This window comes from Megascapheus bottae, chromosome 11 (genome assembly GCF_031878675.1).
Source record: "Megascapheus bottae isolate mThoBot1 chromosome 11, mThoBot2.hap1, whole genome shotgun sequence".
In the NCBI taxonomy this organism is placed as follows: Eukaryota; Metazoa; Chordata; class Mammalia; order Rodentia; family Geomyidae; genus Megascapheus; species Megascapheus bottae.
Window position 1 is genome coordinate 38,589,492 of NC_143519.1, and position 26,381 is coordinate 38,615,872.

A 26,381-nucleotide genomic window follows, 5' to 3' on the forward strand; every position below is an offset into this window, starting at 1 on the left:
CTGGAACCCCTCTGTATATCACCTTGGTAATAACAATAAGGTTTATAAGTCAATAATGGGCTAGAGATGTGGCTTAGTGGTAGAGTGCTTACCTCACAGGCATGAAGCCCTGGGTTCAATTCCTTAGTACCACATAAACAGAAAAAGACAGAGAAGGTGCTATGGCTCAAGTAGTGAAGTACTAGTTTTGAACAAAAGAAGCTCAGGGACAGGGCTTAAGCCCTGAGTTCAAGCCCCAAGACTGGCAAAAAGTAAAGTAAAACAAAATAAAGAGTCAAGAAAAAGATAGTTCCACTAATCAGGAAGCAGAAGCAGGGGAACTGCACGTTCAAGGCTACCCTAACCCTACCTCGATTATTAGTTAAAACAAAAGGATTGTGTATGTAAAGTACTTGCATAGCAAGCATGAGACCCTGACTTCAATCCCCAGCACAAGGGAGAAAAGGAGGGGGGAGAGAGGGAGGGAGGAATGGAGGGAAGTAATTTCACACATGTATCTATATTTCATTAGTTTGGGGGAATGTTTGCCATTGAACTTGTTGGTTTGTCATCAACCTAACCAGAAGTAGCAGAATGCACTTGTGCTCTGTCTCCCCACTTCCTTCCCTATGGCACTCTCTGCTTGGCCTTCACTTGAGCTGTACTTGCACCCATCCTCTAGAGAGGCCAGCCACAAGAGGCCAGCTCCAAGACCTTGACTTCTGCTGTACTGCCAGGGCTTGTCCAGTGGTGCCAGTGGCGATAGAAAGGCATTGCAGTCTTCGTACTCTTGATCCAGTGCCCCAGGCTAACTGTGGGTCCCCAACACCATGGACGAAAATACAAAGACTGCAGGAAAATGGCCTCTGGCTGGGTGTCATGACAACATGCTCTGGAATTCTGACAGTCTTAGGCTGACTAACTGCCCAATATTTTAGTATTTCTCGGGGTCCCAAGATTCCGCCTCCTTGATGTGAAAGCTGCACCTTCGTTTACTGGGGGACCCCAGAGGTCGTGGCGGGATGTGGAACAGGGTGGTGGGAAGGGGGGAAGGAGAGGGATCTGCCATGTCAGGACCAGCTCAGCCGGCTGTCCCGGCGCAGGAGAGAGGAGGGAGGGAGAGGCGGGCTGGAAGGGGGTGGGGACAGCTGGGCCGGCCCGGGCGGGACCCTGCATCGCGAGGGCGAGGCAGTGGAACGCTGGGCTCCATCGGGGGCAGCAGGAGAGGGCGCACGCACGGTTTCCTCGGGAGTGCCCAGCTCGTGGTGAAGCCATGGCAGAGAACGACAAAGTTCCCATCGCCCTGGCGGGGCCTGACGACGTGGAGGTGTGCAGTCCTCCGGTGCGTACCCACAGGGTCCCCAGGCCTGGTCCACACTCGGGGCCCCGGCTGGCACCTGGAATCTGGATCCACTGCCCAGGATCTGAGACGTGTGGCCCTAACGGTGGGGTGGAGGGGTTGGGGAGCGAATGTGGATGGCCACGCGTGTGCGTGGGGTGGCGTGAGAGGGATCCACACATGGGTGTGAAAGAGAAGAAAACCCCGCAGGTTAGAAAGCGGGGCCCGATGCCCTGGGGGCCCCCCATGTGCGCACGGTGGTAAGCTGGTCTCTCTGCTTCCCGGGCCCGCAGGCGTACGCCACGGTGACAGTGCAGCCCTCCAGCCCCGCGCGGCTGCTCAAGGTGGGAGCCGTGGTCCTCATTTCGGGGGCGGTGCTGCTGCTCTTCGGGGCCATCGGGGCCTTCTACTTCTGGAAGGGGAGCGACAACCACGTGAGTCCAGAGCGAGGCGCGCGGGGTCGGATGAGAGTCTGGGTGCGCGGACCGGGAGGGTACCCGCAGGGGACCCTAGAGGAGGGCTCCGGGCGGCTGGGGCCTCCCTGTCATACCCAAGTCTCCCGCTAGGTGGAGCCAGAGCGCGGGGCGGCCCGGGGCAGCTCAAGGGCATCTCAAGGGCAGCTCAGGAGCCACTGACCGGCCCTGGGGTCACAGCCTGGCCCTCGCCTTACGTCCTCGCCATGGGGCGCTTCCCTTCTTCCATCCAACCCTGCTCAGCTGCTTTTTGCTCTTGGCAGTGGCGAAGGCAGTGGGTCTTTGTTCTCTGTCTCAGTCTGGCCTTTCCATTAAGGAGTAGTGACCATGGAAAGGACACATTACCTGTGTGAATTGGACTTACTAAAGGAAGAAATGGAACCTGAATGACCCTTCCAGCCTGTCCCAGATGAGGAAAGCTAAACATGTTAGACCTAGGACAAAGGGAGGGAAAAAATATTCAGACCCATAATTGAGGTGAAGTTTGAGGGTTCATTAGTGGTGAATGAGAAAAAGTGAGTGTGGGGGGGGGAGAAAAAGAGAGAGAGAGCTATTTATTCACAGTCCTTTTCTACTCCTCCACACCACACACACACACACACACACACACACACACACACACACACACACACACACACACACACACCCCTTTCCTAGGAAATAAAGGGCTAACTTCCTTAAAGGTGGCAAATTTCTTTAAGAACCAATTCTGGCCTAGTCACATGTGATTTAATGGCAAATGTCTCTCTAATTAGTGTCCTGCCTTCCTTGTATGCAACTATTTATTTTGAAGCCCTCAGGCTCTCGGGGGCTGGGGATGGGAGGAATATATAAAAACAGCTTCTGACTTGACTGGGCAGCGTTCCAGTGTGTTCTCTAAATACCTGAAGGTACCCACCTATGTAAAAGAGGCATTTTCTCCGAATGACCATCGCCACATGGAGTAGAAGCTTACTCCCAACTAATGGGAAAGAATTCGTCTCCAGGTGCACACAAAGGGCTCTTTCTTAATCGCTGTCCTCCAAGGATCTGTGACTGCTGTGTTTCTCTCCTCTCTCCCACCATGAAATTCAAAGCATGAACAGATCCAAGTACTTAGAGAAATGGAGCTGAAAGCAATTCAGCCATTTTACACATCACATCTTCCGCAGTCACTGCATAATTTGTATTTTTAACTCAAATGCCTAATGTAGATAAGCATGCCATTTCGCACTGAGTCTGTTTTAGAGACTATATCAAATTTACAAGCATCAATTTGTAAGATCAGAACTGCGCTGTATTTTTGTGTGGATTTGAAAAGTGCCTTAATGTATTTGTATTTTAAATATAGAAGCCAGGCCAGATGCTCATATTTGAAAGCAGAAAATGTGAACATGAAAACGATTTCAGCATCTATGACTCCATTAGTAACAGGGCTTAGAGTGTCAACCCTTTAGAAACTTGATGGCATTAGAATGTAAATGCTATCTTTTACATAATAAAATCTCAATGGTATAGGTCACTTGGGAATAAAAATAGATTTGCTTTTTATTTTTTGGTAAATATTACGGCTTTGGTACATATAATAGGAATAATAGGTACTTATACTAGGAATATGTTAGAATTTAATTATTCAGGACAAACATGTCTAACAGACAAGCTTCTTAGAGACTGAGTGATCTCCTTGAATAAGCAAGCTCCCTATTTCTCTTATCTCTCTCACTTTACCTCAAGATGTTTGGTTAAAAATGCCAATAGGAAATGCTAAGAGTACACAGCAATAGGGAATCGCGTTTTATTGCCATCAACATTTTTGCTGCTTTTACACAGAATGAAGAAATCATGGTCCTTTCTCCTCTTTCGTTCGTTCTTTCTTTCTTTCTTTCGTTCTTTCTTTCTTTCTTTCTTTCCTTCTTCCCTTTTTGTCTCCCCAAATGTCTGATGCATATTATTTAAGTTTAAAAAACAAATCACAAAATTCTAAGCAGAATACATTTGGCACCCTCTATGCCAAGCACATGCAAGGGTCTGAATACAAATGTAAACTACTCAAACAAAACAGGATCAAAAACAGTTAGTCTCTGTCAGACATAAAGAGGATCGATTACTCCTTCTTTGGAGATCACTCGAGCCTTTGCTTCTCTTCATCCCCCCACAACTCTCCTCCTCTTCTTTTCATATGGGAAAAATCCCTGAGGACTGGTCTTCTCAAATTTAGCCGGAGGACTATGAAGCACACAGACTAGTAATAACCAAAGGATCACTGACCGAGCTCATATATTGAGGTCATATTTCATCTACGTTATTGTAAATGGAACAAGGCATTGAAATATGGGGAATTCCTACCAGTGCCAGGTAACTGACAACTCTGCCCTGCGGGATGAGGGGAGGAGACCAGGGCTTGAGGCCTTTCTTCTCAAACTAATATTCCTAGGCATTTTCCCAAACATTATATAATTAATCTTATAGAATCTAGGCCTTATTAAAAACTCATTAGCAAATATCCTTGGCTGTAAAAGGCACCATATTGAGCAGAATTTTTGGCAAATAATAAACTTCATTGTACTTGGATAGAAATTGCCTGAGGTGCCAACAGCTCCCTGGGCTTAGAGCCGGTAATGTAATTGCTACACAGCAGCCCAGTTTCCTGCTCAGCTAGGAGTCTAGCTAGCCTCCCACTCTCCCCTACCTCTGCCCCGTCGTGTCAGGAGGGCTCAGGCTGCTGCCCTGCGTGGACAAGACATGCGAGGCCACATTCCAAAGGATGCTACACTTACACAGGAAGGTCTTGCGTAGAAGATGAGTGGAGGTGGTAGAAAATAAAACTAGGACCACAGGCCTCATTCCTTCTAACTCTTCTAACAATCCTCCTTGCTTAAGAATTGTGAAGAAAGCCAAGTACTGGTGGCTCATGCTTATAATCCTAGCTACTCAAGAACATGAGCTCTGAGGATCACAGTTCAAAGCCAACCTGGGAAAGAAAGTCTGTGAGGCTGGTATCTCCAATTACACACACCCCCCCCAAAGTGGGGCTATGACTTGAGTAGTAGAACACCAGCCTTGATCAAAAAGCCAAGAGACTTAATGCACTCTGTGAACTTATTTTTCTCTTTTTTCCCCCTGTGGTTAATCTCATGTAGTTGCTGTATCTGACTTTGTTACCTGGTATACTGTATATATGTTATATGAAATAGGGAAGGGAGGGGGAAAACAAGATGATTGGGAGGAGGTAGGGGAAAGGGGACAAAAACATGAGAAGGGGTATCAAGGTTCGAGAAGTAATAACCTGACGAATGTAACTGTAACCTTTCTATACATTATCCCCAAAACAAAATACAATTACAAAAAAAAAAATGCTGGGCACTGTAGCTACTCAGGAGGTTGAGATCTGAGGATTGAATTTGAAAGCCAGCCCAGACACTAAAGACTGTGAGACTCATCTCCAATTAATCACTAAAAAAAGGGAAATGGGGCTGTGGCTCAAGGAGTAAGGGGGTAGCTTTGAGCTGAAGAGCTTGGGATGGTGCCCAGGCCCAGAGTTCAAAGCCCCATGACTGCCAAAAAAAAAAAAAAAAAAGACAAAACTATAAGCAAGGACTTAGCCCTGCTACTAGCTCCTCCACACACAGAAAAGTAGAGCAGATTAGCAGCACTTTGAACAAAAGCAGCCTGTGAATTATGTTTAAACCACCACGGTGACTAAATGTCAGGCTAAGGAACCCTTCGGATCATTTAATTTTGAAACCAACAAAAAAATTTAATTGGTGGAGTTTTTCTAACAAAATCTTAATCGAAAATCACACGCACACACAGAGAAAGAGAGGGAGGAAACAAAATGCCCACGAAAACACAAGGAAAAAAAAAAGATCAAAATAAGAGCCAAGCTGGGTGCTGGTGGTTCATGCCTGTAATCCTTACCACTCAGAAGGCTGGGATCTCAAGAGCAACGCCAGTGGATTAGGAAAGTCTGTAAGACTCTTATCTCCAATTAACCACCAGAAAACTGGAATAGGAGACATGGCTCAAAGTCATGTGGTAGAGTAATAGCCTTGAGCAGAAAAACTCAGGACAACGCCCCATCCCTGAGTTCAAGCCTCACAATCTATTAAAAAGGAAGAGCCACTCTTGCTCCACCAACAATGTTTCCGCTACACTCCTGAAATGTCAGAGCTCTGGAGTCATAGGTGAAAACCAAGGTCCAATTAATTCTACAAACCTTCCTCAAGCAACTCTCAAGACCCAGGGATCTGTGGAGGGCAGACAATTGTTTTTCTGATTTCTGGCTGTGTTCTTCTAATGCCAAGTCCCCCATTCTCAAACATATTGTGATCAAACGCCTGGCACCATAAGCCCATCCCCTAGGACCAAGTGAGCTGGGACAGATGTGTACATTGACCTGGCTCACTACTGCTGCTCTGCACTGGGGATATTTTTTCCCCAAGAAAAAGGCTTGATCTTGGGAGCTGTCTCTTATCACTCAAGGCTATTGCTCTATCACTGGAACTACACCTTCACTTCTGGTTTTTTGCTGGTTAATTAAAGATAGTCAAATGGATTTTCTTGCCCAGGCTAGCTTTGAGCCATAAACCTCAGATTTCAGCTTCCCCAGTAGCTAGGATTACACACAGGAGCCATCCACCAGTGCTTGGCTACTTTACCGATATTCTAGTCCTGTCTGCAGTCCTTACTCTACGTTAAACTCTGGTCAAAGGATTTTTTTTTACCAGTCTTAGGGCCTGAACTCAGGGCCTGGGTACTGTTCTTGAGCTTCTTTTGCTCAAGACAAGCTCTCTACCACTTGAGCCACAGCACCACTTCAGCTAATTCTGTGGATGTGGTACCAAGGAATTGATCCCAGGGTTTCATGCATGGTAGGCAAGCACTCTTCCACTAAGCCACATTGCCAGCTCCCAAATGATTTTTAAAGTTGCTTTTTAAATGGAAGTACACTACAGACTTACTCAGCTGAAACGCAGCCAAATATCTCCTATTCCTTAGCTTCCCTCCATTTATCCATCAAGTGTTCTCAACCCAGTTGCAAAGAGAATTGAGCTTTAGAAAATGAAATACCACTTCTGAACCATAGCCCCCACATATTCTGACTTGACTGGTCTAGAGTGAAGTCCAGATGTAGTACCTAGGGCATCCACACCATCTGCTGTGCATATGTAGGCAGGATTGTAAATCACTGACCTATTCAAATAGGTGTCTGAGAGTATCAAAGGTTTTACTCATAAGGTATACTTTAAGAAGTTGTTGTATTGAGCAGTAAGGTATGGATGAGGTCTTTGTATCTAAATGTATCATTATTAAGGATGATCCCATGCATCTCTGGAGTTTCCGGAAGAAGAAAGCCTCACTGAGTCTCTGTTCACCTGCAGATTTACAATGTCCATTACACCATGAGTATCAACGGGAAATTACAAGATGGGTCAATGGAAATAGATGCCAGGAACAACCTGGAGACCTTTAAAATGGGAAGCGGAGCTGAAGAAGCAATTGAAGTTAATGATTTCCAGAATGTAAGTATATTTTGTACATTTAAAGAGTTTAACCAGGCGAGCCCAGGGACTTGTCCAGTTGAAGGAGAAGCAGCATCATTTACACACACACACACACACACACACACACACACACACACACACACACACAAATGGTAGCTGTAGTTGAAATGCCACTAAACCTGGTGTTTCATGTAGCACATTCACCACCCCCCCAAAAAAAGAACCAAAAACTCAGCATCTCTGTGGAATGAAAGCAATATTTTTTTAAAAAAATACACACAACAAAAATACCTTTAGGTGCACATGCACACTTGTACTCTCACCTACTCCGGAAGGCTTGAGCCCAGGAATTTGAGACTACATAAGGAGATCCTACCACAAAGAAAAGAAAGAGATACATTTACTGAAATCAGGTACTTAAGTAACTGTTTTGAAAATTTAATTTTACTTTTAGGAAATAAACAATATCAGTCTAGAAATCAATTAAAACTTGGTTCTTATGTGCTGTGTGTGTGTGTGTGTGTGTGTGTGTGTGTGTGTATATGTGTGTTCCAATCCTGGGTGTGTGTTCCAATCCTGGAGCTTGAACTCAAAACCTAGGCACTGTACCTGATTAGATTGCTCAAATCCAGTGCTCTACCCCTTAAGTCACAGCTTCATTTCCAGCTTTTTGGTGATTCATTGGAAATACGAGTTTCACAAATTTTTCTTCCCGGTGTGGCCTTGAACCAAAAACCTCAGATCTCCACTTCCTGAGCAGGTTTACAGGCATGAGCCACTAGCACCCAGCAAAACTTTTTTTTAATGAAAATCACAATACCATGGAAAAGGATATAATTCCTAGAATTATACAGTCTTGGCTTAAAGACTAATTTTCTATAACATGGCAAATAAAATGCTTACATTATCCTAGAAGGCTGTAAGCTCTGAACTTCTGGAAAGAAAAGAAAGTTGTGGGTTGTTTTTTTTCAGTACAGGTATTGGGGTTTGAGCTCAGAGACTAGTAATTGCTCAGCTGGTACTCAGCTGATAATGCCTCCAGTCAAGCTTTTTTCTGTTTATTTTGGAAATGGAATCTTGAAGACTTTTGTTTTTGGCCTGGGCTGGCTTCAAATCATGATTCTACAGATCTCAATCTCTAGAGTAGTTAGCACCACAGGCATAAGCCATTGGTGCCCAGCTTAGAGAGGAAATAAATTTTAACAATCTGACAGTCTCATCAACAACATGTTGGATCCATTTTAAATACTCTTTCTAAGTTCTTCTGATTTCCATTTAATCAGAAAATCAGCATGGATGAATTCCCTATGATAGCCTTGATTTTCTAGCCATGGCCTATTATAGATTTTAAGAAATCTGAGTTTCCTTAAAAGAAAAAGACTGTTTTGTTTTACAAAAAATTTAATGTATAGGGGCCAGGAATTTAGCCAAGTGGTAGAATGCTTGCCTAGCATGTACGAAGACCCAGGTTCAATTCCTTGGTACAACATACATAGAAAAAAGCTGGAAGTGGTGCTGAGGCTCAAGTGATAGAGCTCTAGCCTTGAGAAAGCCCAAGGGTAGTGCTCAGGCCCTGAGCCCAAGCCCAGGACTGGAAAAAAAAAATTAATGTATGGATAACTTGAGACATTAAGCTACTCACTGATGCTTCAGTGTACATCTGCAAACGGGAGTGTCACTCCAGGCTTCATTTCCCATTGGCCAACATAAATATCATATCATCTTTCATGTTCTGGGTTGAGGAAGAAACATCAGTAATTGGGCACTGCTGTTCAAGCTGTAGATGGAGTAGGTAAAGATTCGTAATGAAGAAGAGCTCTTGAAAATAATAGCTCTTCTCATAGATTATTTGTCCACAAACATCTCATCAACTCCTCTTCCTCTGAAGAGCAGCACCAAAAGAGGTTTTCCATTTGAATAGAAGCAGTCTTCTCATTGGTACTAAAACACACACATATCACAAACCCTTTTGCAATCCCTACAGAGGCTACCATTAGAATCCTGGGATGTTACTCATTGTCTGATGATGGCTAGGACTGGCTGTGTTCACAGTGGACCCTGCCCTGGAGACAGACTCTGCAGTTCCGACAGTGCCCACAGCAGCACTTTAGTTGATCACAGCTTTGCAAATGGCTCTGATCAGTGCACAAGTGTAATTTCCCTGGACCTATTAAAGGCTTTTACTGCAAAATCCAAAACAGAGTAAAAGCATTTTTTCCTTTGTACCCCTCAGTAAAAACTAATAAAATGCAGCTCCTCGACACACCATTCAATCCAGAACAAAACTGAATAGGCATAACATACCACAATGCTAAGGAGGTACAGGATGAGTAAGAAAAGATATATCTCTCTTGAGAGGTTCTTGTATCAGAGATATCCTTTGAAAATATTTTAATCCCAAACCTATATATCTGTTTTATAATCCTCTAGATCTTTCTAATAATGGTATTGATTGTGTTTTGTTCTCAGAGGCCAACAGGCTCACAAATATTTTATAAACTGATCAATTGTTTTTGAGAGCTTCCACATTTCTCTAAGTCAGAACTGGTGAGTCGAACATTTCTTTGATAAATAGTACCTGTTACGGGTTTAAACAAGCCTGGACTTTTGAAAACACATGAATCAGCCCCTGTGGTCATCTGCTATTACTTTCTCCTCTGTTTTAAATCACCAGTCACAGGCAGGAAGTGTTGATTGAGCTTCTGTGTGCCGGGGATGGTGGTACGTATGAGGCAGGGACGATGACTAACACTTGTCCCTCAAGGACCTTTCACTTGAGTGCCAGAACCAAGTGGGGGGGGGGGGAGTGATTTCAGGTGATCCTGGGAAACTGCTGATGAACCCCGAGCATAGTAAGTGGAGCACACTGAGATATTAGAGGCTATGAGCAGGTTTGACAGAGATGATGACTATTGGATCAGATCCTGAGGAATGGCTAGTAGTAATGTAGAGGCAGGGCTTTACAAACTCAGGGAAGAAGAATGAACAGGAATGAACTGTGTGGCCAAACAGGAGAAAGAAGACACGATAGCATTTAAGTAGGGTCAGGATCCTATCACAATTTTCATAGAGCTCCATGAAGGAAAAAAAAAAAAGCTACCGTGAGACTAACACCGAAAGACAGGTGCTTCAGACTCCATGCTCAGAGGTGTGGACATTGGGTCAATTCATAGCCTATGGGTTATACTGTAGAAAGATAAGAGATTTTGACAGGTGCTGATGACTCACGCCTATAATCCTAGCTACCCAGAAGGCTGAGATCTGATCAAGACTCAAGGCCAAGATTGGAAATCCAGGACTCTTATCTCCAATTAATCACAGTTAAAGCCAGAGGTAGCACTCTGGCTCAAGTAATAGAGTGCTTGCTTTGAGCAAAAGGAGCTCTGAGAGTCAGGAGTTTGGCCCAGTGGTAAGAGTGCTTGCCTAGCACTCGGTACCACACACTTAGAAAAAGCCAGAAACGGTGTTATGGCTCAAGTGATAGAGCTCTAGCCTTGAGAAAACTCAAGGACAGTGCTCAGGCCCTGAGTTCAAGCCCTGAGACTGGCAAAAAAAAAAAAAAAAAAGAGCTCCTAGACAGCACCCAGATTCTGAGTTTTAAGCCCCAGGACTGGGGGTGGAGGAGACCATGGCTTTAGGCCAAGTACCCCAGACTTAACACCCCATTTAAATAACAAAAACAGATTAGGAATTAACAGACAGACTTCACTAGTAAGTGTAAGTGCATTGCCTTTGTAATTCTTTTATTGTGTGACTATTTGAAAATTATAATTTTAAAAAACTGTGGAGGGGAAAAGTTACTATAACCTACCTAAAAGGTAGGTAGGTTATTGATTTCACAAATCAATATAGTCCCCAACTTGAACATAAGGAAAAGAAGAAAAAAAGGTAAATATAGAATAAATATGATGCAAAGCATAGATTTTATATGTAAATACTCCAGGTTTTCTCAATTTTCACAAAAATTTCATTTCTAGGAAAGTTGGACATTTAAATCACTATGCTTATATAAAATATAATTAAGTTACAGGCTGATATCTACAAACAGATTTGGTTTTCCTTGGGCCCTCCAGGAAAAATAAGTTCTGGAGTATGGACCAAGGGCTCTGAAGGACCCAGACTCCTGAGACAGTGCCCAATAAGGCCAGGAATACCCCAATCTTGGTGACAACCAGATTCCTCCAAAAATGCCCAAAATGCCCTTTTAGGTCCAAATGCCCTATGATCCTCAAGACCCTCATAGAAGGGACAGAAATAGAATCCCAGAGGAAGAAAAAAAAAAAAAAGGTAAAGCCAATGGGATTAGCAGACTCTTTTGATGAAAGAATATTAGGTGGTGGTTGTTTTTTTAAGTCTTCACTCATTGCCTTCGTTAGCACATTTCATTAGCACCAGCTTCTTCATTAGCACTGCCTTGTTTGTTTGCAAAAGCAGAACTGCTTGGCTTTCTTATGCCCTCCCTTTGTTTAATCTCCTAGTCTAGCTGCTGCTTGATGTGGATGTGTTAGCTAGATGTGGTGGTTGATATGTGTGAATTCCTTCCCCTGGTCCTGTTCCTGTGGGCTGCAGCTCTCCCTGCAGTGTAGATCATCAGAATGAACTCGATCCTAGATTGACATTCGATGCAGTTCATCTCCTCCAGACTCTGTTCTCTGCTTTTGGAAGTGTGGGAATGGTTGCATGTGTTTCCTCCCACATTCCGAGGAGGTGATGGTTAGAAGTTAGGGAACATGTCACAGGGGGAAGCAGTGGTCTCCCTCCCTTGTTTTCTGTTTCAAACTATGAGTCCTAGGTTTCCAGACTTTAGGAGAAAGAGAAATGATTCTCAAAAGTGTGTTCTTCAAGCCACCAACAGAGTAGAGCCCCCTCCCCCCCACCAAGAATGCTGGACATAGAAATGGTTGAACTACTTAATTGAAAACCCCATGAGGTCTCCCAGTGATTCTGAGGCAAGTGCAAGTTTGAGTCCTTGGTACAGAAGAAATGGGGATCCAAAGATTACTGCAGTCATTTAAAAACAGTTACCCTGGGCTGGGAGATTGGGCTAGGGGTAGAGTGCTTGTCTAGCATGCACAAAGGCCGGGTTCAATTCCTCATTACTACATACATAGAAAAGCCGGAAGTGGTGCTGTGGCTCAAGTGGTAGAGCGCTAAGCCTTGAGAAAAACCCAAGGACAGCGGTTAGGCCCTGAGTTCAAGCCCCAGGAATGGCAAAAAACAAACGGGGCAGGAGTTTGACCTAGTAGTAGAGTGCTTGCCTAGCATGCACGAAGACCTGGGTTCGATTCCTCAGTACATATACATAAAAAAAGCTGGAAGTGGTGTTGAGGCTCAAGTGGTAGAGCTCTAGCCTTAAGAAAGTCCAAGGACAGTGCTCAGGCCCTGAGCTCAAGCCCAGGACTGTCAAAAAAAACAAACAAACAAACAAAAATCCACATAGTTACCCTGAAGCCAGGCACTAGAGGCTCATTCCTGTAATCCTCACTAGGCTGAGTTCTAAGGAGTGATGTTTGAAGTCAGAAACCTCCATGAGACATTTAGCTCCAATTAACCAGCAACAAAGCTGTTAATGGTGGTATGACTCGATGGTAGAGTACTAGTCTTGAGTACAAAAAGCCAGGTGAGAGTGCCAGGCCCTGAGTTCAAGACCCAGTACTAATTGACAAAACTTAGTTGCCCTGAACAAGTTTCTTCACCCTTACCAATGGTCCTCAATTGTGGCTGCACTTTCAAATACTTGGAGAGCTACCAATGCCTGTGTGTCCCTGAGGAGTGCCCAACTAAGCTGTGCTCATAAAGTTAGGGAATACGCACCGAAGGGCTGTGTACTGTCACTGTGGGCTCCTGTTCTGTCCATCAGAGATGGTGCTCTGCCTGTGCAGGAGCTCGTGTGGGAGAAATTGGTCAGGTGTGTGCTCACAGCCAAGCAAGCCTCAAGGCAAACAGTGAGGTACTTAGAAAGAACATGTCTTTCCTTCTCTATTTAGCAGCCTCTGCAGCACTCTGGTGCTAAAGCACCCAGGGGTAAAACTTTTCATGAATCCACTCCAGCAGGACTTGTGTTTAACTTGAGGGACTGAATCCTCTGCTGGGCCTCTAGACGTGCTTTTCTCCCCCAGTCTCCCAACCTCCATTCCTTAGCACTGGCACTAAAACCCAGTCAGTATGGTCTCCACACAACAGCACATGTTCTTGTCTGTGTGATCATAGCATAAAAGTGGTGCACTTGAGGACTCTGTGGGGCCCTTCACTCCTCATGAAACTCAAACCAGCAGAGTGAAAATCAGTACTTCTGGGACAAACCCCCTCTTGTCCTGTGGAGAGCAGCAGTGCCCATTGTAGCCAACAGGGAATGGGGCAGGTATTTCCCTTAAGGCTGGTCCCGGGGTAGAAGGTGACACTGTATTCCACAGGGAACAAAAACAAAGCATTCAAGTTCTTGGGTTAGGTCTGAGAACAAGGTACATCTCCTCATTTACTTTTTCATTTGTTTTTTTTGTTGCTTTTAATTGTTCAAAGGTGTCTTGTTGTGGTAATTCCATGTGTCTATAATGTATTTTGATCCTATTAGTCCCTCTGTTTCTCTTCCTTATTCCCTGCCTCCTTTTCTTCTTACAATTTTTTTCATTATTTTATTCTAAGACCACTTCAATACAATTCACAAACTGCCCCCTAACCTTCTGGTTTTAAAGAATGTTTCCCCACACACACTTTATTTTGGGTTGGGTAAATTAAGAAAAGTCAGAATTAATGAAATTTGACTAACATCTATTGAGAACCCCAAATATTGAGAATATTAGGATTCATACCTGGAGAAGCTTATAATTAGATAAACAGTGTGGACTGACAAGTGAGTGATAAAGAGGAAGGGATTTAGGGGATATTCAAGGTGAGAGCACTCACTCGGCCAGGGAGTTCTGGAAAGGCTGTTGGGACAAGGGGGGCCATTCATAAGTTCTACAGAGCTAATGAACCACTTTCTCTGACTGTGCCATCTAAAGTACCACCCTGCCATTCCCACCCCTGACCTCTGCTTTCCTCGTGGCCCTTACTTCTACCTGACTTCATCTCTTTAGTATGTATGTATGTATGTATGTATGTATGTATGCTAGTTCTGGGGCTTGAACTAAGGGTCTGGGCACTGTGCCTAAGCTTTTTTTCCCCCCTAGGATAGCACTCTACCATTTATTAATAGGAGATAAAAGTTTCACAGACATTCCTGCCAAAGCTTCCTGAATAGCTAAGATTACAAGCATAAGCCACTGATACCCAGCTATCTCTATTTCTTATTACTAAATAACACTGAAAGGAAAATTCCATGGGTCAGGATTAAACTCATATTCATCTCTACTAGATCCAGAACAATGCTGCAATAGAGGTTTAATAAATAAAATATATAAATGAGTAGATGGACAATTAATCTTTTATCTCACAGGGCATCACAGGAATCCGTTTTGCTGAAGGAGAGAAATGCTACATCAAAGCACAGATGAAGGCTCGTGTTCCTGAAATGGGCACTGTGACCAAGCAAAGCATTGCTTCAGAGCTGGTAGGTACCAACATATACCACAACCAGAGGCACTGGGCAGGCACTGGTTTGAAGATACAAAACTGGGGTTTCTAGTTCCTGAATGGTTCATGAGCACAAATTGAACTTTTCTTTTCTGCCAAAGGAATTTAAATTTTGTTTTCTGGCTCCAAGGGATCACTCTGATATGAGGAAGTATATTTAAGGTTTGGGGAAGCCATATTGCAAAGTGTACTAAGGATTTGGTGCTTTTGTGGCTCTTATTTGCCCACTGCTAAAGAATTACTAGATCAGTAATTAAGATTTCACAATGAAGACAAAAGACTGCACAGATAGAATCTTCACTAAAGAGACCATAGTCCTGTAGCCTCAGCCCCACTCAGAGCAGATAATTCTTCCAAGTATTCTGGGTACCCTCTAGAAATATGTGACAGGACTTTCTCCCTGTGAGTCATCCAGCTTTACTAGGGGGAGTCCTCATTGTTTTTCCCAGGATTGAGCTCCTCTCACCCCAACTATAGTGTTTTCCCTTTAGTTCAAGATGGACCCAATCAAGTTAACACACAAAGACATCTCATTCCTTTTATGTATCAATTTGTGAGTGTTTAGAGCATAATTCTTCCCTTTATTATTGTCATTTGCCTTCAAGTTTGATTTTTTTTTTCTTTTTTTCTTTTTTTTTTTTTTTTTTTTGCCAGTTCTGGGCTTGAGCTCAGGGTCTGAGCACTGTCCTTGGACTTTCTCAAGGCTAGAGCTCTACCACTTGAGCCTCAGCACCACTTCCAGCTTTTTTCTATGTATGTGGTACCGAGGAATCGAACCCGGGTCTTCATGCATGCTAGGCAAGCACTTTAACCACTAGGCCAAAATCCCGGCCCCTCAAGTTTGATTTTTTTAAAAAAGAATTGTAGACTTCTACAGACACTTTTTAGTAATACTTTTCCCTTTCCTAGTGATATTTTTATAAGGTGGTCACACCCATTATAATCTTCCACTTGAGTTACACCAAGTAGGGTGGAAGGAAAATAGACTTTTGAGGGTCAGTCAGGAAAATGTGGGTTACAAACCTAGCTCTGATACTTGTCGAGGCTCTGGCTTTAACTCATGGAGCCTCGGTTTTGTCTTTTGCAGACTGGGGGTACACATACTCCCCACAGCCCTAGGATCTACTAGGTAGAAAGAGGAGGCTACTAATTTTATTATGATCACTCTGAGCCTCCAGTATTCCAGAGGGGAAAGTGAAGTGAGTGTTGCTCCCTCAGGAAAAGAGGGGAAATGTGTAGAAAGTGCCTGGAAACCACCCCAATGTTTGTCCCCATGGGGGTAGCAGTAACTGGGGCTCAAAACAAAACAAATGAAAAACAAACCTATGAGTTTTGAAAGCAAGACACCCTGACCTCCATGCCTGATGACATGACATGATTTGCCAATCTCCATTTCACCTTCTATTCCCTGGCACATGCGTGAGCTTGTTTTCTTGGAGTGAATCACTCGGCATCCAACACCAGGGCAGGTGTGAACTCACTACCACCAACCTAAAAGTGGGATCAAGACCTGCTTCATTCTGGTCTTCTCCTATTGTATTACTAATTTTTTGTTTTTGTTTTTGTTTTTTTAAATACCCATCACTATGTTTTTGTTAGGCCACAGGGCTTGTCTAACCTGCCTCCCCCCAAGACTAGCTCCTCAACACCTACTGGTATAGACAAAGGCTTATAGAACATTGCATAATTTGTTTTTTCTATTCTTGGTGCTTGAACTCAGGGCCTGATCACTGTCTTTGGACTTTTTCAATGTTAGAGCTCTACCGCTTGAGCCACAAAATCACTTCTTGTTTTGTCTATGTATGTGGTACAAGGAATCAAGCCCAGTCTTGCTAGGCAAGCACTCTACCACTAGGCCAAACTCCCGGCCTCTAGTGTATACTTTTAAAAAAATAAATGTTATCTTGACAGAAAAAAAATATCTTGTGTTGTAGAAAATCTGGAAACTACATCAAAGTAAAGAAAACCACCACCGGGTATGGTGGCTCACACCTGTAATCCTAGCTACTCAGGAGGCTGAGATCTGAGGATCAAGGTTCAAAGTCAGCCCAGATTGGACCAGACCAGACTGGACTCTTATCTCCAATTAACCTCTAGAAAAGTGGAAGTAGGGCTTGGCTCAACGGTAGCCTTGAGCTGAAGAGCTCAGGGACAACACAAAGGCTCACGGGTAGGGCAGTAGCTTTGAGCCGAAGAGTTCATAGACAGGGCCCAGGCTGAGTTCAAGCCCCATGACCCACAAAAACAAAAATGGACGTATGGTTCAAGTGGTAGAGTACCAGCTAAAAAGCTAAGAACACCTTGAGTTCAGGCCCCAGTACCAACACAAAGAAACAGCAAATGAAATTAAACAACCCTGACTTACCTTTCATTAGGAAAAGCAGGCCTCTCAGCCCTACAGCATCTTTGGCCTGGATCTCTGTGGCCTTACCAGCCATCCAGTCACCCTGCAGCCACTGCAGTGTGAGAAGAGGTAGTGTCACTTGCCTGGTGTTGACATTGTTGCTGACAACAAAAGTAGGCTTTGTGTGGCAAGAAAGGAGGAAGAAGGAGCCTGGAGCATCCCATGCTCTCAGACTGATTTAACATTGGTACCTTACAGGACTCATCACGAGATGCATTATCTCAATCACCGCACATGCTTTAGACTATGCTGCAAATTGATGTCCTATTTGTTCTCATACATTTTTCATCAGGTTTTTTTTAATATAACTTTAAAATGCTACTGTACTCAAAGAGCATTCATTTCCTGGATGGGGCCATTTAATTTAAGGTAAATAACTGGATTACTTGAGTGCAAGCTTCCTCCAATAATGTTAAGTTGTTTTAATGCAACCCTGTGCCTGAGGGAAAAAGCATAAATGAAATGCTGCTTTTAGCTAAAATAAGGAGAAAACATTTTAATTTCTCTAACCTATTGCAAACTAATAAATACATGAAAGGAACAACTCGGCAAAAATAAATTTGTCTCCTGGGTTATCAAACCATTCTCAGCATCTCACTGTGGATGAAAATCCAGGCTTTCGCTTTGAAATCTCAGTGGTGTGCTTGATGTGAGGAAGATCTGAAATATGTTTTGTTATAGCTGGGGAGTGGAGAAATGGTTTATGTTAAATAATACTTTGAACTGGAGACATTAAAGAAACCAATCACTTGCTTTTTCCATTGTTGTCTGGAAGCTGCAGAACAAAACCCCAAAAGATTTTCACTTCAAATGAAGGGTTCCTCTCTCTTTTATAGGATTTCAGGGTCTGTTCAATTGCTTTTCCTCAAAAACATCTTTGATCGAAAACATCAGATTAACCTAAATCTCAAAGTTGTTATCAAGTCATTTTCACTTCAACTCAGAACACGTCTGTTCACACCTTACGCCTGTCCCGAGGCAGGTTGTGGAGGTATTGTGCTAAGGATTGTGAGGACAGCTACAGAGAGACTAGAGCTATAAAGTACATTGCATGGCATGTACACACACCACACACACAGAGAATCATGAGTTTTTTTTTTTCTGACAGTACCAGGACTTGAACTCAGAGCTTCAAGCTCCCACTCTGCATTTTCATTCACAGCTGAATACAATTTGAACTCTGCTTCTTACCCAGCCCTTTTATAGCTAATTGGAAATGGAGTCGACTGGATTTTTCTGCCCATGCTGTCTTTGAACCTTGATCCTTCAGGTCTCAGCCTTCTGAGTAACTAGGATGATAGGCTTGAACTATCAATTCCCAATTCTCAATTTTTATCAGGCAAAATTATCTTTAGGAACACACAGCTCATCATAATACAGTCCTTGTTGCTCAAATGCATTTCATTTCTACTTCCAGGAAGGCAAGATCATGCCAGTAAAATATGAAGAAAACTCTCTTATCTGGGTGGCTGTCGATCAGCCGGTAAAGGACAACAGCTTCCTGAGTTCTAAAGTTCTGGAACTCTGTGGCAACCTCCCTATTTTCTGGCTTAAACCTATGTATCCAAAAGGTAACGTCTTAAAGTTCTCCTAATGAATAAGGCTTGCACTTCTCTTACTGTGGGGTTCCCCTGAGCCCCTCTGCCAGCTAGGGTATGTGATAGAAAGATAAAATCAAGATGCATGTGGTGGCATTGTTTCCATAATTAGCATGGGAGATAGAAGAGAAAGTGACAGCCATGACAGCAGTGTGAAAGGGAAGGAGCAGAGGGGTTAACAAGAGGCAGGGTGGGGGGAAAAGGAACACCACTGCAGTGCCTGCCTTTACCTTCCCCTTTTATTTATGATGCTTCGGCTTCTTCCTGCGCTGCCCCTTAATTTCAGTTGTTTGCACCTTTCCAATTTTACAATTTTTTTTTATTCTTCAGGCATAGCATCAAGGGAGTAAGAAGCTGTCATGCTGCTGAATTTTTATTATGTTCAAACCTAGAATTATGGGACAGCCAAAAGCTGCTGTGGGTATCAGCCAAGATTCCTCAGGTTCAAGGCTTGAGCATCAGCTTCCAAGTCTAGAGAAAATAAGTTCAGAATCCCTGGGGTTTGGAGCACATCTCCGGGCTATTTCTGCATGACGAAGAGCATATGAGCCCCGGAGGCCTTTGCTCTTTCCCCCGAGTTTCTCCCATCCCCAGAAGGCCTATCACTTCATTTCTACTGCCATCACCACCTGGCATCCCCAAGGGTTTCCTTGTAGTTCTAGCAAAAGAAAAGAAAACCTTTCTCCTTGCACAGTAGAAAAAAATGATAAAAAAGACTTTAGAGGCTCGTGCCTATAAGCCTAGCTACTCAGGAGGCTGAAATTGGAGGATAGTGGTTAAAATCAGCCTGGGGAAAAAAACAATCCATGAGACTTCCATCACCAAATTACCAGCAAAAATCAGAAAGTGGAGCTATGGTTTAAGTAGTACAGTGCTAACCTTGAGCAGAAAAGCTAAAGAACATACCCAGGCTCTGAGTTCAAGCCCCAGTACCAGCACAAAAAAGGGAGGGGGGAGAATTTATTTACTCTCTCATCATATGAAGAAAATAAATTTCCTTCTGATGATGCCCAGCTTCCTATCTAATGTTAATAAGAAGTCTCCAACTACTGGTGAGTGCTGGTGGCTCATTCCTGTTAATCCTAACTACTCAGGACATTGAAATCTGAGGATCATGTTTTCAGACAGATAAGAAAGTTGGAGATACTTTTATCTCTAATTAACCACCAAAAAGCCAGAAGTAGAGCTGTGGTTCAAGTAGTAGAGGGATAGCCTTGACCCACAAAAGCTCAGGGACAGTATCAGAGCATGAGTTCAAGTTCCAGGGCTGTTATGTATACACACACACACACACACACACACACACACACACACACACACACTCCCCAGCCCTTATCCCAGCTGTTGAATGGAGTATGTAATCAATGTCACATAGCCAAGTTACAAAGGCACTGTGAAGATGGCTGCATCCAAGTTGGATGGAGGGGAGGTCTGGTGTCTGCCCAGTTCCAATTCTATGCCAGCACTGTTCTAGAGCATCAACTTTGACCTCATTCAAGCTGTACCAATGACTATTGGGATAACTACTCATATTCCCATCCCACAGAAAAGTATGTAGAGTTCACAGAATTAAGTAATTTGCCTGAGGCCATTCAAGTAGTTAAAAATGGAGGTGTGAGCCAGCACCAGTGGTTCACACTTGCAATCCTAACTATTCAGGAGGCTGAGACCTGAGTATCTCGGTACAAGGCCAGCCCAGGCAGAAAAGTCCATGAGACTTATCCCCAATAAGTAAAAGAAGCCAGAAGCAGAGCTGTGGCTCAAGTAGTAGAGCACTAGCCTCTACTCTTTAGCCAAAGCAGCTCAGGGACAGCACCTAGGCCCTGAGTTCAAGCCCCAGGACAGGCAAAATCAACTCATTTAAAAAAATGTAACTGTTTATGAATTCATGTCTCGCTGGTGTCTCCCCAATCATATCTACAAAAGCTATTTATGCCTGTCAGAAAAAAATGTAAGTTCTCATAAATAACAAAACATAATAAAAATATCACTACTGAACATGTAGGTGCTCATTATATGCCAAATGCTGTGCTAAAGCATTTAAGTACAGGCTTTCATAGACACCACCTCTATCCTATGAATTAGATACTATTATCCTGATTTTTTGTTGTTGTTTTCCAGTCCTGGGCTTGAGCTCAGGGCCTGAGCACTGTCCTTGGACTTTCTCAAGGCTAGAGCTCTACCACTTGAGCCTCAGCACCATTTCTGGCTTTTTTCTATGCATGTGGTGCCGAGGAATCGAACCCGGGTCTTCATGCATGCTAGGCAAGCACTTTAACCACTAGGCCAAACTCCCCGCCCCCTATTATCCTGATTTTACAAATGGAGAACCTGAGGCTCAGGGAGCCACCAAATTGCAAGCTTTCATCTAATGTGTCCTAGGGAAACCATGAGCAGTGTGGTTGACCAGAGCCCTTGATGAAAAACCAGTTTCTGGCTCTTAACTTCATCATTCGCTCTGTGACCTTAGTGAGACCATTTGGTCTTTCAGTACCATATCCCTTGTAGATCAAGAAAGAAAATGCTTTTTGTATTCCACAGGATTTTTCTTTTTTCTTTTTCCAGTGGTGGAACTGGGGTTTGGATCAGGGTCTCAAACTTGTTAGGCAGGCATTCTACCATTGCAGCCACATTCTCAGCTTCTAGCTTTTGTTATTTTTCAGATGGGGTCTCAACTTTTTGCTGGGGCCAGACTAGACTACAATCCTTTTACCTATACCTCCTGAAACAGCTAACAAACGTTACAGATGTTCACAATCTCTGGCTTGTTTGTTGGGCTGGAGGTCTCACTTTTACTTGGGCTTGCCTCAAACCACAATCCTCTTAATCCTTGCCTCCTGGTTTACAGGTGTGCCATGCCTGACCTCTCAAGCTTTTTTTTTGTGTGTGTGCCAGTCCTGGGCTTGAGCTCAGGACCTTAGCACTGTCCTTGGACTTTCTCAAGGCTAGAGCTCTACCACTTGAGCCTCAGTACCATTTCTGGCTTTTTTTTTATGTATGTGGTACTGAGGAATCGAAACCGGGTCTTCGTGCATGCTAGGCAAGCACTCTACCACTAGGCCAACTCCCTGCCCAAGCTTTTTTGTTTTTTAAATAAGAATCAAGCTAATGTCCCATGTAAACTGTGAAACTTTACACCTATGCAGTTCATCCACTAGTAATACTAGGGCTGCAAGTATGAGAACCTGACCAACAGTGATTTCAACATATACAGGCAGTTATTGTATAACAAGCCTTTAGACTGTAAGTTACTTCATGAAACCATCAGCAGTCTTCCCAGTTTTTTGTTTGCTATCTGTATTATTCTCGTGTGTCACTTCATGGTTATGAATTGACTTTCCTAGTTCCGGATGTCACATCCCAACTCAAAAACAGCAAAGAAGGCTTGTGGATGTAGCTCAGTGGCAGAGTAACTTGCCTTGCATATGCCAGGTCCTGGGTCTGAACTACTATCAAAAAATAAAAATATAGGGCCGGGAGTTTGGCCTGGTGGTAGAGTGTTTGCCTAGCATTCACGAAAATCTGGGTTCAATTCCTCGGTACCACATACATAGAAAAAGCTGGAAGTGGTGCTGTGGCTTTAGTAGTAGAGTTCTAGCCTTGAGAAAGCTCGACAGTGCTCAGGCCCTGAGCTCAAGGCCTAGGACTAGCAAAAAACAAATGAACAAAAAAATACAAAACTGGAAATAAAACAGTGCAAGTCTTATTTTCCCTCTTTTACAAAGGAAGCAGTTTTCCCACAATGGCACTAGTATATTCTGCTGATGTCAGAATTGGCTTGTCAGGGCCCCTGCTCATTGCAAATAATGTTACTCAGCTCCATAGTGACCAAAAAAAGGGTTGAGAATGGAGGTTTGTCAACTACCTTTCAACATCTGCTTATCTGGTATTATAAAACCAACAGGAAGCTGGGCTCAGTGGCTCAGCCCTGTAGTCTCAGCTATCCAGGCTGAGGCAGAAGAATCATTTGAGCCCAGGAATTGAGAGACCAGCCTGGGAACCATAACAAGATCTTGTCTGAATACAACCCAAACCCAAGAAATCCCGCAAATGAACAAAAACAAAAAGAAATGGTGGGGTTCTCTGTTTAGTGAGCCCAATTTTTAAAATAATAAATTGAAGAGCACATAGCACATGTTTGTTTTGATATTTTATTATGATTTCTCACCTTGAAAATATGCAGAGCTAATTACCTTAATTATCCAATAAAGACATTAACTTATAGCAATCTTTGTAGAGACCCAGAGAGAAAGAAGAGAAGTGATAAGAAACATTCCAACTACAACAAAAAGACCACGCAGCAGGCCACGGGGCAGCCCAGGCCCTGCAAGACTGAATAACGAGAGCAGACCCAGTGTTCAAGAGGATGCAGAGCCTTTCAATCCTGATAATCCTTATCACGTGCGTACTTGTACTTACGATTTCCTGACACCCAGCACAGACCAGGGTATTGAGCACAATGCTGAAATGGTCTTCCTACTTGAGGTTTCATAGAGCGTTTAATTTTCAACGGAGACCTTTCCTCGATTATTTAAAAATACTTCTTCCTCTATTTGGTGCATGGGTTATAATTACAAGCAGGAACACTGAAAATTGTCTCTGTAGCTTAAAATCCTAACTGGTTAGAATAATTCTCTGGTTTCCTGTGTTCTTTTGGCTTATCACAGAAAAATCCATTCAAACAAATTCCTACTGGGAATTTGAGTATTTAAAAGTATCTCTAAGTGTGTTTCCTGGAGGCAACTTGGAGAATGAAAGTATTCTCTTTCCCTCTTTAGATATCTACTTTATGCATCCAGGCATCAGCTATTTGTGAGTACTTGCTGCTTGTCCAGTCAGGAGAACCTCCTGCCCTCACGGGCACACCATGCACTCTGGGACAGACAACACCACTCCACACAGTCCTTAGAATCCATCCCCAAAATAAACACACACACACACACACACACACACAAAAGCTGGATGGGGGTGTGGCTCAAGAGCACTAGCCATGAGCAAGTTAACAGAACAAATGAGAGGCCAACCTTAGGCAGCAAAGTCTGTAACTCTTACCACCAATTAACCACAAAAAAGCCCTAAGTGGAGCTGTGGCTCAAGTGGTAGAGAACACTAGCACTGAGCACAACAGCTCAGGGCCAGCCCTAAGACGGGTACAAAGTATATTTTTTTTTCCCCTAATAGATGTTAGATTTAGGGCAAAGAGTATTTTATAAGCAACCTAAAGTTTATTGAAATTTCAGACTGCCAGTTTCTATTCTCTAAGCTCAAAGAAATGTTATGTATTTTCAGTTAGCTGAGCTCACTGTCCCTGCCCATGTAAAGACATGAGCCCTTTCAGAATGGCTTCAGATTGTCTATCTTGGTTTTAAACTTGAATGATCCATATTTTTAAGAACAATAACTTGCCGGGAGCAGTGGCTCACACCTGTAATCCTAGCTACTCAGGAGGCTGAGATCTAAGGATCATGGTTCAAAGCCAACCCAGGCACTAAAGTCTGTGAAACATTTATCTCCAGTTAACCACTCAAAACCAGAAGTGGCATTGTGGCTCAAGGGGTTGGGTGGTAGTCTTGAGCTGAAGAGCTCAGGGACAGCAACCAGGCCCAGAGTTCAAGCCCTATGACCAACAAACCTCCAACTGTAACTATATCCATATTTCCTTTATTATATGTTGAGCATTAAGCAAAAATACTTCAAACATTCCTCCCCATGCTCTCAGTCCCTCAAATATTCTTTTAAAGAAATATCTTAGAGCAATGACTTGTGATTTCTTCCCAACTTTTAATTCTAATAATTCTTTGTTGAACCTTCCTATGAGGAAAACACCTCAACCAACAAGCTTTTGAACAACCTTTGGCACAGAGAAATCAGTTACAGTTGTTAATCAGATGATTGTTACATTGTCACTGATGAGACTGTTTCAAGCCATTACAGGGGAAAAAGATGCCTGGAGAATGAGTGATGTTAAAGAATAAGATAGTAGAGGTTTTGAGAATACATTTAAACAGGCTGCATGAGATACTGCTACGAACTGTTTTCTAGATACAATATTGGTTGTGTAGACAAATGTACATTTGGAGGTCCATTCTTATGCATTTATAGATAAAATGTCACCACGCCTTCTTCTTTCATGCCTTAAAAATACTTCAGAAAAAAAATTGACAATAGGTTAACAAATGAACATTTACTGATAATGTTAATTTTCCCCACTTTACAGTATATCTGAATATAACCCCATCCCAAATTAGACTTGGAAGTACTAGAATGAGCAACCACCAGTAATGATTAAACACAGAATGTTAAGGACTTCTTGGAAATATAATAGAATCTTAATCCCTCAGAGATTCTTGCAAAGATAAACCAGACATGCAAAGTGAGCAAAGGACAAATTCCTTCTAGTTTTGTAATCAATATGATTTTCTCTGGTAAAGCTTAAGGATTTGGATTTCTACAAATTTTCATGGAGTCTTTTCTTAGTGAATAGCTCCCTTATGTCCCCATGGAAATAATACTTTCTGTTGCTGAAGGCAGTAGAAACTAAATGACAGTGCTCTGAGAGAGCGAGCCTTAGAAGCCATTACTATAGAAAGGCTTAAAATTATCAATGGCTGCCGGATGCAATGGCCTATGCCTGTAATCCTACCTACTCAGGAGGCTGAGATCTGAGGATCACAGTTCAAAGCCAGATGGACACTAAAAGTTCATGAGACTTGTATCTCCAGTTAACCATCATAAAACACAAGTGTTGGTGTGGCTCAAGGGTAACCATGGCTCCTTAAAAGGCATTGTGGAATTTCAAACATTAAACACAGACACAACTTTCTGCCAATGACAGATTAAATAGTAAAGTCCCTTGATGTCAGAATTTTGGATGACAGTATGTAATAAGATTAGAAACTTAAGAGCTGATTAAGCTCATTTCTTATGGTAGTGAACAAGTCAGGATGTTATTTTAAACTAATGTGCATCCTCTAACCCTATTATAAATACAAATAATCCTTTCATTTTACAGCAGCAGGAAGGGGAAAGCATGGCATTTGACTCTAGACTGGATCATGAAGGTATCTGCTGTATAGAATGCAGGCGGAGCTACACCCACTGCCAGAAGATCTGTGAACCCCTAGGGGGATACTACCCATGGCCTTATAATTATCAAGGTTGCCGTTCTGCCTGTAGAGTTATCATGCCTTGTAGCTGGTGGGTTGCCCGCATTTTGGGCATGGTGTAAATTTGCTTCACATCAGGTACTATCAGGAATTAACTGAAGAGTTGACAACCAAAGAAGCATAAAGCATGTTGATGTTGAGGGACCACAAAGTATTTTATACTCAACCTGAGCAACAGGATCCTAGATACATTTCACAGGATTTTCTGTTGCTTTCTAGAACTGTACCCCATACGAGCATATGTACTGAAAGGGTAGTTTGTCTGCAATGACACAATCCCTTCATTTTTGCTTTGCCTTAACAATAAAGCTTACTGTTAAATATTCCCCCGTTATAAAATAAACATGAAAAATAATTTGTAATTTCA

The 26,381-nt window shown here is 43.0% G+C and overlaps 1 protein-coding gene across 1 annotated transcript; it reads left to right on the top strand.

Moving 5' to 3' along the window:
- The first annotated feature begins 1,150 nt into the window (after positions 1–1,150).
- Cnmd (chondromodulin) lies at positions 1,151–26,381 on the top strand. The gene is made up of 7 exons (XM_090342070.1): positions 1,151–1,321; positions 1,612–1,752; positions 7,152–7,292; positions 14,710–14,823; positions 18,668–18,821; positions 23,086–23,249; positions 25,861–26,381. Exons 1-7 carry the CDS (start codon positions 1,253–1,255, stop codon positions 26,074–26,076), a joined length of 999 nt encoding a protein of 332 aa, XP_090198196.1. The 5' UTR covers positions 1,151–1,252; the 3' UTR covers positions 26,077–26,381.